The sequence below is a fragment of the Apiospora aurea genome (assembly GCF_038362705.1).
Source record: "Apiospora aurea strain CBS 24483 chromosome Unknown utg000006l_segment0_segment0, whole genome shotgun sequence".
Classification (NCBI taxonomy): Eukaryota; Fungi; Ascomycota; class Sordariomycetes; order Amphisphaeriales; family Apiosporaceae; genus Apiospora; species Apiospora aurea.
This window is the reverse complement of record NW_027117393.1, coordinates 5,357,385-5,370,390: the sequence shown is the minus strand read 5'-3', so window position 1 is coordinate 5,370,390 and position 13,006 is coordinate 5,357,385. Positions and strand designations below refer to the sequence as shown.

The 13,006-nt window shown below is 56.7% G+C and overlaps 7 protein-coding genes across 7 annotated transcripts; 2 read left to right on the top strand and 5 right to left on the bottom strand.

Moving 5' to 3' along the window:
- Positions 1-72: 72 nt before the first annotated feature.
- On the bottom strand, positions 73-856 carry PG986_010275 (uncharacterized protein; the record flags this gene model as incomplete). The annotated part of the gene is made up of 3 exons (XM_066846497.1): positions 73-281; positions 371-515; positions 608-856. 3 exons carry the CDS (start codon positions 854-856, stop codon positions 73-75), a joined length of 603 nt encoding a protein of 200 aa, XP_066698895.1.
- Positions 857-2,274: 1,418 nt separating this feature from the next.
- On the bottom strand, positions 2,275-4,142 carry PG986_010274 (uncharacterized protein; the record flags this gene model as incomplete). Its single annotated transcript, XM_066846496.1, has 4 exons — positions 2,275-3,366; positions 3,402-3,565; positions 3,631-3,976; positions 4,053-4,142. 4 exons carry the CDS (start codon positions 4,140-4,142, stop codon positions 2,275-2,277), a joined length of 1,692 nt encoding a protein of 563 aa, XP_066698894.1.
- Positions 4,143-4,921: 779 nt separating this feature from the next.
- PG986_010273 (uncharacterized protein) lies at positions 4,922-5,780 on the top strand (the record flags this gene model as incomplete). Its single annotated transcript, XM_066846495.1, has 3 exons — positions 4,922-5,140; positions 5,230-5,546; positions 5,603-5,780. 3 exons carry the CDS (start codon positions 4,922-4,924, stop codon positions 5,778-5,780), a joined length of 714 nt encoding a protein of 237 aa, XP_066698893.1.
- A 44-nt stretch (positions 5,781-5,824) lies between these two features.
- On the bottom strand, positions 5,825-7,729 carry PG986_010272 (GAL4-Transcription factor; the record flags this gene model as incomplete). Its single annotated transcript, XM_066846494.1, has 4 exons — positions 5,825-6,143; positions 6,209-6,690; positions 6,752-7,437; positions 7,489-7,729. The coding sequence occupies 4 exons, from the start codon at positions 7,727-7,729 to the stop codon at positions 5,825-5,827; spliced, it is 1,728 nt and encodes a 575-aa protein (XP_066698892.1).
- A 1,509-nt stretch (positions 7,730-9,238) lies between these two features.
- PG986_010271 (Pfs- NACHT and Ankyrin domain protein) lies at positions 9,239-10,243 on the bottom strand (the record flags this gene model as incomplete). The annotated part of the gene is made up of 4 exons (XM_066846493.1): positions 9,239-9,563; positions 9,686-9,796; positions 9,850-10,042; positions 10,120-10,243. 4 exons carry the CDS (start codon positions 10,241-10,243, stop codon positions 9,239-9,241), a joined length of 753 nt encoding a protein of 250 aa, XP_066698891.1.
- Positions 10,244-10,256: 13 nt separating this feature from the next.
- Positions 10,257-11,123, top strand: PG986_010270 (efflux pump antibiotic resistance protein; the record flags this gene model as incomplete). Its single annotated transcript, XM_066846492.1, has 2 exons — positions 10,257-10,292; positions 10,353-11,123. 2 exons carry the CDS (start codon positions 10,257-10,259, stop codon positions 11,121-11,123), a joined length of 807 nt encoding a protein of 268 aa, XP_066698890.1.
- Positions 11,124-11,216: 93 nt separating this feature from the next.
- Positions 11,217-12,215, bottom strand: PG986_010269 (uncharacterized protein; the record flags this gene model as incomplete). Its single annotated transcript, XM_066846491.1, has 4 exons — positions 11,217-11,375; positions 11,437-11,532; positions 11,705-12,063; positions 12,134-12,215. The coding sequence occupies 4 exons, from the start codon at positions 12,213-12,215 to the stop codon at positions 11,217-11,219; spliced, it is 696 nt and encodes a 231-aa protein (XP_066698889.1).
- Positions 12,216-13,006: the final 791 nt, after the last annotated feature.

The window sequence follows — 13,006 nt, the reverse complement described above, 5'->3', positions numbered from 1 at the left end:
CTTGAATAGAGAAATCAGATGAGCCACGAATGAGACGACCCCTGTTAGGCGAGCCAATCAAAAAAATATTCCTTACTGAACCATGAAGTTGGCTGTCCCCAACTCTCGACCACTGCGAACAAGCTTGACCGTCAAAAGGCCATTCTCGTCCTCAAACCCCATGCGTACGGTAGCTTCGAACCGGTACAAAATACTCCTGTTGTCACTTGCGTACTTCCTGGGGACCTCACCCCAGTTCACCCCTTTCAGTTCGACGCGGATGTCCCCGACGTGCCGGACTCCTACAATTGTTAGTCCACGCCGTGTCCCCAAGGCGCGGTAATGGGCGCGTGCAGCAGAGAGGGCTCGAGGAGGGACGAAATAAGCTCACCGTTGTCTGTGATGGTTTCAGGGGCCACGTCGTTTCCGCAAGCGTAGACGGCCATGACCACAGTGTCCCAGCTTTTCGAGGAACGATTATTGAGGGTCCAGGTCATGGGATAATCAACGTATTCGCCCTGTTCAACCTCGGATCCCTGGAGAGATTTTGGAGTCAGCTTGGCCTCGGACCCTGCCCCTTACGGCGTTCCCATACAAAGGTAGCTGGTAAGGATTAGTGCTGCAGTACCTTCTTCATCAGCCAGCGAGGCAAGTCATGTTGATACTCCTGGTTGTCCCACTTGTCGACGCGTCGTTGCATGCCGGGCGTCATGGTGTTGATATGTCTCTCGGGGCTCTGAGGCTCGGGCATGCTGAAGCCATAATGGCTTTGGCACTTGACGGTTTCGGGGTTTTCAATGGCCACGACTTCCACGATCGTCCGAGGTTTAGGCTTTGCCGGCAAGAAGGTCGGCACGGCTTTGTATTGTTCTTCCATGTTTGGGGGATTGGTCCGAACTGGACTGTGACGGGAGGTAGATAGGCAAGACGGCCATGTCAGACAAATAAAGAAAGAGTCGAGCTTGTCGAGATAAGGAGGGCTTTATGCATGCTTTTTAATGTGGGATTACTTCAACACGAGACTGGGTGGGTTGTTCCGGACGGCCCATCCCAAGGAATAGAATGGGCAGCTCGGAGGCTCTGCAGCTCTCGTACGATAGGTGAGACATAAGGGTCTTACGGGGTCAATTTTTCCTGCATGAACCTGCAGCGAGCTGAAGCGGATGGTTGGGTCTTACAACAGAAATCCTTGCCGCTTTTAGCCCTGTACGCCTGGCGCCCAGCAGCAGCCTTTTTCTTCGTAAAAAGCCGGGAAGTTTTAACCAGCACCAAGGCACGAAAACCAAATAGCCACGGGCTGATTATGGCCTCGCAACAACTTGCACGAAACGCTAGCAACATCTGCCATCCCAGCCTTTTGCTCAAGATTGGATCCCTTCGCTCCGCGAAACGGCTCATAGCACCTCTCATCCGGTCTTGGCGTAAGATCACAATGACAGACAGAAGGGGGCCTTAAGGTTCGAGATCTCCCGGAGGGTATTGAGCCAAGAAGGTTGCGTCCTTGGACTTTGGCACGGATCCCGAGGGAGTCACCGACAGGCCCAAGGCGCCAATGTGGATCCCGGAGTCTCTCGTTTCCCGTAATACCTTGTTGAAGAAGCAGGAGACCGGGAAAATCCCGGTGCACCCGGACCTTGGGTCTGCTGGCAACGGCTTTCGCGCCCGACCAGCGTCGCTCGCGCGGACGAGTTCATCAATAGCCGCGGTACATTGATCCCATCAGCCAAGAAGAGCCAGGCCCCAGGTAACGATCTAGATGCCAATGTCGCCCAGTCTAATGCGGGCGTCTGGATCTCCGGCGAATAGTCGATAGCGGTCGGCGCCTTATCGCCCTCCATCTCTCTTGGCATTCTTCAAGCAGGCGGGCAGCTGAGAAGATAACATGATGCTGACATGGAGGGAGTAAATCGTTGAAGATTGGATGACGGGGCAGTCAGCTAGTTCTGTGGCGTCCCCAAGCCATTGTGGCTTTCCTTGGCCGGCAAAAGCGGCATGCCTCCCTCCGGTTGTCGCTTATTTGCTTTTATTGATTCCCCCCCTTTTTCCCTCGGTCTTGTCCATCCTGTATAGCGGCCAACATTACGTAGGAGGACCCTTGAAAACGAGCCTCTTGATATGCAGGCAGGCTATCGTCGGGATGCGGACACCAAGTCCCTGTTTGCTGGAGAGGTCACGTAATGGGTGCGGCCATGGGGTGGTTCAACTCGGTCGATTACTCATCGGATCCGACGTTCCAGTTCCTCACGTAGTGATGTTATCCTAGATTCGGATGTATTCGGTATCCAAACAGCCCTTTCAAACCCTCCGTGCAACCTCTAAAGCCCCCACCCTTGCCGCCTCAACTTTCTCCTTCTCATCCTCCGGCACTCGGTCTTCCACAAGCAGCCCCACCCGCGCCGCGATCCCGAACAGCCTTGCCTTCTCCTCGCGCGCGGCCGTATCGCCAAACACGCCGTCCATGTCCTCGAGGCTCTTGCCGCGCGTCTCGGGGATGAAGAAGTACGTAAACACCAAGGCGATCAGCGCAAACGCCGCGAAGAAGATGTAGGTGCCCCAGCCGAGGCGGTCGAGCATGTCGGGCGTCACGAGCCCGATGACAAAGTTGCACATCCAGGTCGTGCTCGTCGTGACGGCCATGGCCTTGGAGCGGTTGCCGAGGTTAAAGATTTCCGACGGCAAAACCCAGCCGATGGGCGCGAAGGAGTAAGAGAAGTTGATGTCGTAGATGTACACGAACGCGACGCCGACCCAGCCCGCGGCCGGGTGCGCCGGTAAGGTATCGCCGTACCCGCCCAGGATGCCGCCGACGATGACGAGAGAAAGGCAGGTCCCTGCTGCGCCGCTCATGAGCAGGGGCCGCCGCCCGACCTTGTCGATGAGGAAGAGCGCCGGCAGCGTCGAGAGCGTGTTGACGATGCCGTAGACGCCCGTGGCCAGCAGGCCGGTGGTGCCGCCGCTCAGGCCGAGCTGGGAGAAGATTTGCGGGGCGTAGTAGATGATGGCGTTGCAGCCGATGAACTGCTGGAAGAACATGATGCAGCACCCGATCGCGAGCCGCTTGAACGACGGCCACGTCGACACGAGGTCCGCGTACTGCGCCACATACAGCGCGACCCCGCTCTTCCCCGGGTGCCGGTCCCGCGCAATGGCTTCGTCGAACAGGACCTCGGCCTTGATGGCGAGGTACTCGTGGCGCAGCCCCTCCGAGTCCGGGTGGCAGCGGCGCAGCTGAGCCAGGGCTTTAAGTGCCTTATCCTCCCTGCGGCGCATCAGGAAGTAGCGCGGCGACTCCGGAAAGAACAGCATGCCGATCCCCAGCACCACGGCCGGGATGATCTGCACCGCGAAGGGGACGCGCCACGCCGTTTGGGATTGCCCCGTGCAGCCCTCGGGGCCGACGTCGCGGATCGGGTGGAAGGTGCGTTTTGGGGCGTCCCGCCCGAGTAGGGGATTTCGGGGGCGCAGCGGTGCCCGCCGATGAACTGCGTGCCGTACTCGAGCCAGTAGCTGACGAGGATGCCCAGCGTGATGCTGAGCTGCTGCAGGACTACGAGGGTGCCGCGGACCGTAGGAGTCGACACCTCGGCTGTAATCACGGCAAGTAAGAACCTGGTCCGGTTACGTCTTTCGCCTAAGAGGAGACCAACTTACACATATACTGCGGCACCACCATGGTCAACATCCCCACCGCAAACCCCGCGACCGCGCGCCCCGCGAAAATGGTCTCGATGTTACTGCCGCCGGCCTGGAGCGCCGCGCCCAGCGTAAAAACGACGACGGCCAGGAGCATGCTGCCCTTGCGGCCCAGCTTGTCGGACACGGGCCCGTTGACCAGGGACCCGAGCCAGGCGAGCAGCAGCAGCGTCGAGACGAACCAGCCCTTGTAGCCGGCGTCGAGGTAGACGCGCGGGAAGTGCGCGGCGAAGTTCTCCATGGTCAGGACGCCGCTGACGACGCCCTGGTCGTAGCCGAAGAGGAAGCCGCCGAGGGAGGCGAACTGGATGCGGGGGTTGGATTGGTCAGCGAATAGATGCAGCTACTGGCGGGACGTGGCATATAAAGAAGCGACTTACGGCGGAGAGGCCGAGGATGTACGGGTTCGCCCGCAGTTGACGCCAGACGTCCTTGTCCCTGCCGGACGGCGCATTCACGTCAGTCGCCATGACTGGTAGTATCACTCTACAATGAGGCAACTAGAAGTAGGGATGGAAATTCCAACCATTGGAACCTGCAATTGTTGGGCAACCTGGCACCCAGAAGGAGGTGCGGGAACAGTGACCATTTATGCATACGAACCGGCGTCGGCACCGGTTGCGGTTCAATGGCACGATACTTGGGAGAAAGAGAGGGGTTTAAGAGTCGCTGCAGGTCACGACTCAATCCCTGTTACGGGGCAATACCATTGGATCATCGCTTTCCCGGTCACCCCACGGGGAAGGTGTGTGACCCCGTCCAAACATCAGGTGTGCGCCGGGGAAAAGAGTGGGCAACCCTCTCCTCACCCCATTGCGGAGTAAGATGTGAACAGCGGAGTCGTCGCGATGATGCGGAGCGAAAAAGGGTGGCCCGCACGACTGTCGTCCGAGCCAATGACGATTGCCCGCTTCCAGAGAGCGCCAAGCCCGCCGCATTTTGCACCGGCACACGGCAGGGCACCAGGCACCAGGCACCAAATCAAGAAACGCACCCCAACAAGCTCCCGCAGGATGCATGTGTAGTGGTAGTGTTAGTGCGGCGTCGGTCCACGTCGGGGTTGCAGCGAGTAGCTCGACCGCCCTACCCGGGTCCAAGGCGATCGGCTCACTCCAAGAATCGGGCGTCATCGGCGGGCTCCTGTTGTCCGTCCAAGCAGTGGTGAAATGCCGCCGTCTTTGCTGAAGAAAGCCACCGGCTACGACGAATGCTACCACGTACTACAAGTCATATCCCGTGTGTAACCATAATGGCTGCTTCAATGACAATGGATTTGGAGAAGAACGTCGCGACATTGCGAGGCCGAATAGATCGTCTACTCGAGCAGCAAGAGTCAAATGCGCGTGGGAGAATCCTAATAGCTCTCGCGGGTGTGCCTGGGTCTGGAAAGACGACGGTATCGTCAGCTCTGCTGGCCTCTCTATCTGAGTCGGGTCGGAGCCGGGAAGACGTAGTGGTTGTGCCTATGGTATGTGGATAGATTGACTAATCGGCTGAAGTTGGGCCTCTGTTTCTTCTCCCTCGTTGACAAAGCAGTAAGCTAATATCCGTTCCCAGGACGGCTTCCACCACACCAAAGCAACCCTAGCCGGCTTCAGCGATCCGGATATGGCCTTCTGGAGACGAGGTGCCCCCTTCACGTTCGACGCCGACGGACTGTTGGACTTGATTGCCGCTCTCAAGATCGGGCCACTCACCGGGCCAGACTCGGAGGAGCACATCTTCGCTGCTCCGAGTTTCGACCACGCAGTGCAGGATCCCGTCGTGGACGACATCCGCATCTCTTCGCGGAGCAAGATCGTCATCATCGAGGGCAACTACACACTGCTCGACGAGCACCCGTGGAACAAGATCGCGGAGCTTGTCGATGAGAGGTAAGTCCTCCACTTTTGAACCTTCTTGTCCGGATCCATTGACTGACGCGAGGAAGATGGTTCGTCGACGTGCCGCCAGAAGTAGCCAAGGAGCGCCTGGTCCTGAGGCATCTCGCCGCCGGTATCGAGACGTCGCGGGAGGCCGCCGCGCACCGAGTCGAGGAAAACGACTTGCCGAATGGCGCCCTGATAAGATCGAAGCTCTTTGAGCCCGATGTTCGAATTGTCAACTGAGCTTCGTACGTAAGGGGGACTGGTCAATTGACGCAAGGAATCACTCATAGATTCGGGTCCGGCTCCGGCCAATTGAACGAGTTGAGCAGCTCCGCCGACTCGGCCGTCCAGAGCGAAAAGTCCATCGTGGTGGGGTCGAACTGGTTCATGGTCTCGAACGGCATCATCATGTTGTCGGGCTCGAGCGGGAGCAGATGGTCGAGGATGTCGGCGCAGCGGTTGGCCAGCGGGTTGTCGGCGAGCAGCCGGCGCAGGACGTCGCGGACCAGGTCAATGTCGCTCTGCCATTTGGGCAGCTCGGGGGATTCCTTGTCGCCCAGGATGGCCAGCGCGATGACGAGCGAGGCATGGAATATGAAGTAGCTGGGGCTGAGTCAGTGCGCCGAAACTTGGACATAGCGATGATGATGATGAATTGCAGAACTTACACTGAATACCAACTCACAAGCCTTGTGTGGATGCAGTTGTTCAGGTACTGATGGATCGACACTACTGTGGAATGAGCAGCGTCGACGCCGATGTCGCGGCAGAGGTTGTCTTGGTTGTTGGGCGCAAATGTCGAAGCAGGCCCTTGGTGGCGTTCAATCGCGCGCTTCAGCACAATCTGCCGGAACAGGATGATCTTCAGGTTCCACAATCGCCACCACAGTCGCGGCTTGGCAAACAAGTACCATTCCTCCCGACAGGGCACGTCTCGGTCAGGCTGAAAGTAGGGCGGCAAAGTCTTGGACCAGGCGTCCAGGGTGTTGTTATGAATGAGCGCCTCTTCGACGGAGACGCCCGTAGACAAAAGTAGTCGGTTTGAGATGTGATTAGAATGCAGGTGAAAATCACTCTGCGCCTTGATGCCCGAGTAGGTGGTCGGCATCTCGGACTCGTCGGGTAAAGCGGTCGTCCTCGGAGTCAGCATCTTGATGAGGTCAGCAAGCGATCATGTCAACGACAAGGCGGGAAAGTATATCAACACTTACATCGTCGCTGATATTGAGAACAGGCTTCGCATCCATCGACTCGCGACCAGGCAGGAGGATGGGTCGGCCAAATGTCGTTGAGGCGCCAGAGTCCATCAGGTACAGACCCCACCAGACACGCCGGCGCATCTCCCGTTGGAGCAAAGTGATCTTCCAGTTGGGCAATTCTCGATGTAGACCCAGACTGAGCGCCATGCGGATGGCCAGACCGAGGAAGTTCGATCCAGTGTTTGGTTTGTTACGTTTTTGGCTCAGGTTACTCAGCAGCACCAAGGATTGGACCAAGGTCAAGTTTGCGCTCTCAAACAGCGACTCGTCTTCGCCAAATGCGAGAGCCTGGTGGTACAGGTCGTCGTGGAGGCCGTCCTGGTCGTGGTCGAGACACCAGGCGCCGAGAGCCAAGACGGTGCACTGAAGCATCTGCCAGGAGCGTTGAGGAGGTCGAGGGATGATCTCGTGATACTGAGCTCTGAATGTGGCTTCATGGATGAACGGGTACGATACATGGTAGACGGAGAAGTAGGACTCCATGAGCCTCGTCATGACTTGGGTGGAGGCCAGCGATTGTGACAACCGCGAAGAAGCGAGCCCGTGGTCGGACAGTCCAGGCGACTCGGGTAGCATCAGAGTAGGGTTGCCCATCCAGAACAGCAGGGACCGCAGGAAGAAGACACCAGCAGTCGAACCTGTAGCCGATCGTTAGATAGCCTATCGAGACAAGAGTTTACCAGACCTACCTAGGTACCCAGCCCCTTTAGGCTCGACGGAGAGGGCAGCCATGCCATCGGCGATCTCATTGGCGTCTTCTTGCCAGTCAAAGCCGTCTGCCTCGTCGGGCACCGCTTCGGAGATCTTGGCCGCACCATCATCTGACCCAGGTGTCGTAGTGGGGGCAAAAGGAGTCTGAGCCGTGGAGGGCGACTGAGCTGATGCCGAGGGGGCTGGCCGATCCTGTACCGAGCGAAGCCAAGGCTTCATCGATGTTGAGGTCTGGCAGCCTTTGTGCGACGAGCGCTTCAAGCTTGTTCAAGCGACGCTCTACGCTGGTGAGATATCTGGGACGTATAATGTTAGGAACCCGCAGGCCCGATGATGCAGTGAGCAGTCGGCCAACTTACACGCGTGTCAGTGGGGACCGAAGTATGCGGCCACTGTAGTGGCATGTCCTCCGGGTTTGGAGACATGCGCCGCAAGTTGGCCGCTCTCTCGAGCACTGGAAACCTCATGTGTGAGTCTCGAGATCTTTAATACATAATCAGGACCTCGGTTGATGGGCATACCTTGAGCTTCTTTGCGCGGCAGGTATCGCACTGTTGGGAGTCTGGTCAGCGAACAGAAGGGCGACGTCGAGGGAGTTTCAGGAACTCCAAGGACTCCAAGGACTCCAATCAGGCAGGGACTGACGGCTAAGGGGCTTAACGGTGGTGGGGCTGGTGCAGCGTCCATCTTGTTCGCGCCCAAGCCGCGCTCGTGATCATCCACGCTACCTCGACCTTGGCTCGGCAAGTGTCGGAATCATCCAGAATCGAGTCCCTCGGGATCTAGATGCGGTAAGTGCCCATGCTTGCAGGAGAAAACAAACTGTCGGTGGTGAATGCAGTCCCAAGAAACGTCGGGCTGGCGGGCAGTCGTGGAGGGGTATTGAGAAAGGCCTAAGGTTAGGTTAGGTTAGAATGTGGACACCACCCGGCCAGAGCCGGTTTTGGAGGGGTTTTCAAGACACGAGCACGAAACACTACACTAAACTTGCCGCCTGTCTGCTCACGTGACTCACGGTCGCAAACGGCATCGTCAATCCATCCTATCACCCCATGCTCAACTCGGCCCAAATGATCAGCCCAGTATGCTGTCATCCAATCGCTCACCGTGTAAACCAGGCATGTCGCATCTACCGTTCAGCTCGAAGCGCTCGAGGCCGCTGTAGGTTGATACGCTGTTATTGAAGAGTAACTATTTCTCGCTCCGCCTCGGACTCGCGCGCCCAGTGATGGCCCATGTAACAGCCTTCGGAATAGGCCATTTCAATCAATACAGACCGCTGTCGCATGGTCGAAGGACCATGGGTCATCAGCAGCCGAAAGTCATACACGACCGAATGAGCTCGCGCTTTACACGCCCGATGTGACGCGTATACGTCACAAACTGCTATATTTGCCGGTTCATATTCATGGCCAACACTAAGGTCCCCCAGAGCGCCCTGCGAAACCTGGCCCGGGCTCTGACACCCAAGTTGGCATGCCTCTTGCACGAGAATCAACCAGAAACTTTTTGGGGGTCTGGTCATCATGTGTATGTGTACCAAGGTATATTGAGTATCGAAGCACTCCAAGGTCCTTCGAGGGGTGTAATCAAAAGCAACAGTGGTGGAAAGCCACCGTCCTCGAGAGACGGAGGGGAAAGCCCACAAAAGAAGAATATCGACCATTCAAAGAACCAGCGCGCGCAATCTTCCTTGGAGTTGATGGACAAAATTCGTCACGTCAACCATCAGTTCTTGGGAAACCTCTGCGTGACTTCCACGACCATGTCATCACCTTCCACCTGCTTGCTCATGCCCAGACTTGGCTTCTTCAGGTCAATCCTTGGGACTCTCAGCCCAGGTGTCCCATCCACGGCCCTTTGACCCTCGCCCACCACCTTGAACTCGTACCTCCACAGGGCCCAGGCGATGAAAGACAGCACCTCAAAACGACCAATCGCCTTCCCGCTGCAGCGCGTGATACCCTGGCCCCACGGCTCGTAGTACTCGTGGCGCTCGAGCCCATAGGATGATGAACAGGACGCGAGCACACGTATCGGTGTCGAGCCCTGCCTGTCCCATCTCGTCTTCCAGCTCGTTTACATATGCCACCCCCGCCTCTTCTCTTCTTACGCGGCGTGTCGAGGTATGCCGTGATGCCCTTCAAGACCCTTTAACGAGGCACTGTAACCGACTTCGCCATGAAGTCCGGGTATTGGTAGGTGACCATCCAGGAGTGGATGTCATACTGGTCGTAGACGGTCAAGAACTCTGGTGTCTGCCCCTCGAGATACGGACCGAAGGAGCTGCATGTTTGCGCCCCGATGGCCACGTCGCGAACCCAGCGATGCAGACTGACGACCTTGGTCGGCCCAGCCGAAATGGCACAGGGGCTGTTGGCTTGCTCACGCTGAACCCGAAACGTGGCGAATGGAAATCTGGCTTGCCGCCTTTGACTAGAAGCTCCAGATCGAAGTCCCTGATCAGCAGCGCAGCCGATAGCAGCATGATCCGTTTCGCCAGCAGACGTCCTGGGCAGGCTTGCTGGCCGCCTATTATGGAAGAAAGCAAAGTCAGTACATTAGCTAATCAGCCGTCTTGGAATGGCGTAGAGCAAAAAAAGTCTTACCCCCGAATGGGATCCAGGCACCCTCCAGACCCTCCAAGGAATACTGAGGTTCGCCTTCGGCATTTTCGGACGTGGCCGCCGGCTTCTTCTTGATACCGCTGCGAATACTCCGGAAACGGACCATCTGGCCTGGCGCCATGGTGCTGTTCTTCCTTGGGGCCAATACATACGTCGTGAGTTGGATTTCGTTTTATCCTTTGTGTCATTGCAGCGGACTGACAGCAGACCCGTAGAGCGTCTTCTTCCTCCCCTTCTGGTTCCAGGGCGTCAAGGGGATCAGCCCGGTCTCGACCGGCGTCGACTTCATTCCACTACTCCTCTCCCAACTCGTCTCCCTGATCGTCGTCGGAGCGATCGTGAAGCAGTTTGGGCTTTACGTGCCTTATATGATCGCCGGCGAGCTAATCTGCATCGGCGGACAGGCCATGCTAACCCAGATCCGTCGTGATACCAGCACACTATACTGGGCAGCTTCGTTCGTGGTCTCCGGCCTGGGACCTGGAATGGCCATGCAGCTGCCTTACACTGCAGTCGCCGTCGTCCTGTCCGATGATGACATCCCAGTAGGCAACGCCATTGCCGTTCTGTTCTATCAGCTCGGCGGGGCGATCTTCATCTCCACGGGCCAGACCGTCATCATCACGACGATCCTCGACCTTGACCCGCAGCGTCTGCCTGGTCTACCAGCTGGAGCGGTGCTGGCTGCAGGGGCCGCAAACCTCCCAACACTCGCGCAGAGCCCCGAGCAGCTTGTGGTATTGCAAGATATATGGAACTCCGCCATCGTAAGAACTATAATCATGACAACCGCTGTGGTGGGCGCCGCTGTTCCCTTTACCCTGGGCATGGAATGGCTCAATGCTGTCAAGGTTGCCGAGAAGCGAAAGAACGTCACTATCGAGGCGACGGACTCGGAAAAGGCAAATGGGGATAACAATGCAGGGAAAGCTTCTGGTGATGTAGGGGCTCCACCTGAACATGGAGACGCTGGACAGGTGGCATGATCCGGCTATTTTAGGTGGCCGTTGGCGCGAAGGACGGCATGTAGAGGACGTATCATGGGCAACGGGAAGTCATCCAGTGGGGAAGCAGTACCATCAGCTCGAAGGTCCTGTGGAATCAATGTTGTTATACTGATGTAGCTGACCTGGAGTCTGTCCCTGGTAGTCGTGTAAGACATAGAGAGCGACCACGGTGGCGGAGACGATGGGGAAGGTGGCCATGACCACACCAATGATAATGAGATTGGCGCCCGCCTAAAGCAGCCATCACGAGTCAACCATCTGTAGCGCAGCCCATAGTTCGCAAACCCCATACTTTGACATTGGTAACGGCGAAGATGCCGACAATGAGCCCGACGTGGAGGCCGTTGTTGAAGCCAGATGGGATGGTCCAAACCAAACCGAGTCCCGACTTCTTCGACCAGCTCCGTATAGAAGTTCACAACGCCCAGAGCAGCACCACCATGGTGACTGAGATCCATTGCCAGTGGTACATGGTCTTAGCAAACGATTGGTTGAGTCCAAGGACATGCCTGAACAAGCAGTATTTGGCTCCTGGTCCGGCCGTACAAATATGTACTCACAGCCCTCGTTGTGGAATCTGCAAGTGTGCTCAAACACTGGGGGTTGACGACGATGTTCAATCCGGATAGAGTTGAGGGTACTCTATCCCTACGCATCATCACCTCGTTGGTAGCCGCAAAATGACGAAATCTCTCGTTAAACGGTAAAACAAGAACGGAAGCCGTGCTGTCGGGGGCAATGGCTTGGCCTCGTCCTCTGGGGTCATTGACGAGTTCTTGGGCGATACCCTCGTCCAGAGCTCTAGATAGGGCATCGTGGAGGGCAGGCGCAGCTGGCTTGTTTGGATCATTGGTATCATCATAATCGCCGTCATCCTCCTCTTCGAGGTGATGCCGTTCATCTGCAATGTTCGGCGGGACTGGTACCGAAGAATTAGACTCGATATTATACCGACAGAGAGTTCCACAAGGAATTGAAATGGTACTTACCGTAGTCTCGATCTCGGGAAGGAGTGGCGGTCCTTTGTTGATGATAACGAAAGTTATCAGCAGCAGCAGCAGCAGCAACCATGTTTGACGGTGAGAAAATTGTTGACATTGTCCCAGCTGCATCCAGGTGGTTCCAGAAAGATACCCAGAACAGCAGCAGTAGCAGAAGCCGTAGTAGCAGCAGTCGCAACAGAAGCAATGGATCCCATCGGGTGGATGGAGTGATTGCTAAGTCTCAGTGACTGAAACCCCGTTCCTGTGCCTTGTTTCTTGTGTAAGCGAGAAGATGTGTAGCCGCTTGGTGTACTGTGAAGAGATCTTCCCTTGTCGATTGATGGACTTAGCATCCGATAAGGCACCACTACGGCATTAAAGCGCACGGAACTTGAGCTTGCCTAACCTGTTGGCACGTGTTTGTCCCCCTGGCGCGTGTATGTATGTGTCTGTTCCCTTGGCGTGCGCGTGTGTGTCCCTAGTGTGTATGTGTGTATATTTGTGTGTGTCCCATTGCCGTGTATGTGTGTCTGCATGTATGTGGTCCCTTGACCTAGAGAGAGCGATGAGAGTGAGACCTTCCCTGTCGGCTGATGGACTTGGCATCCGAGAGGCGGCCTTCAGGGAACACATGCGTGACTAGTGGTGAACTTGGCTTCCCACAAGTGATGGGCGGTGTGTAGGGTTTGTGTTGTCGTCTTTTCGCCTACTTAAGGGTTTACAAGGCGATGGAGCTGCTTTGGCTTCAGCATTGATAATGCCTACTAGACCTGAACAGGGTACGCTGTAGATTGATGACGAGCGTCTGACCCACAGTCTCCGATGGTTCAGGCCCCATCCCCTAAATATATTTTAAGGGATGGGGTGACGACAGCCACT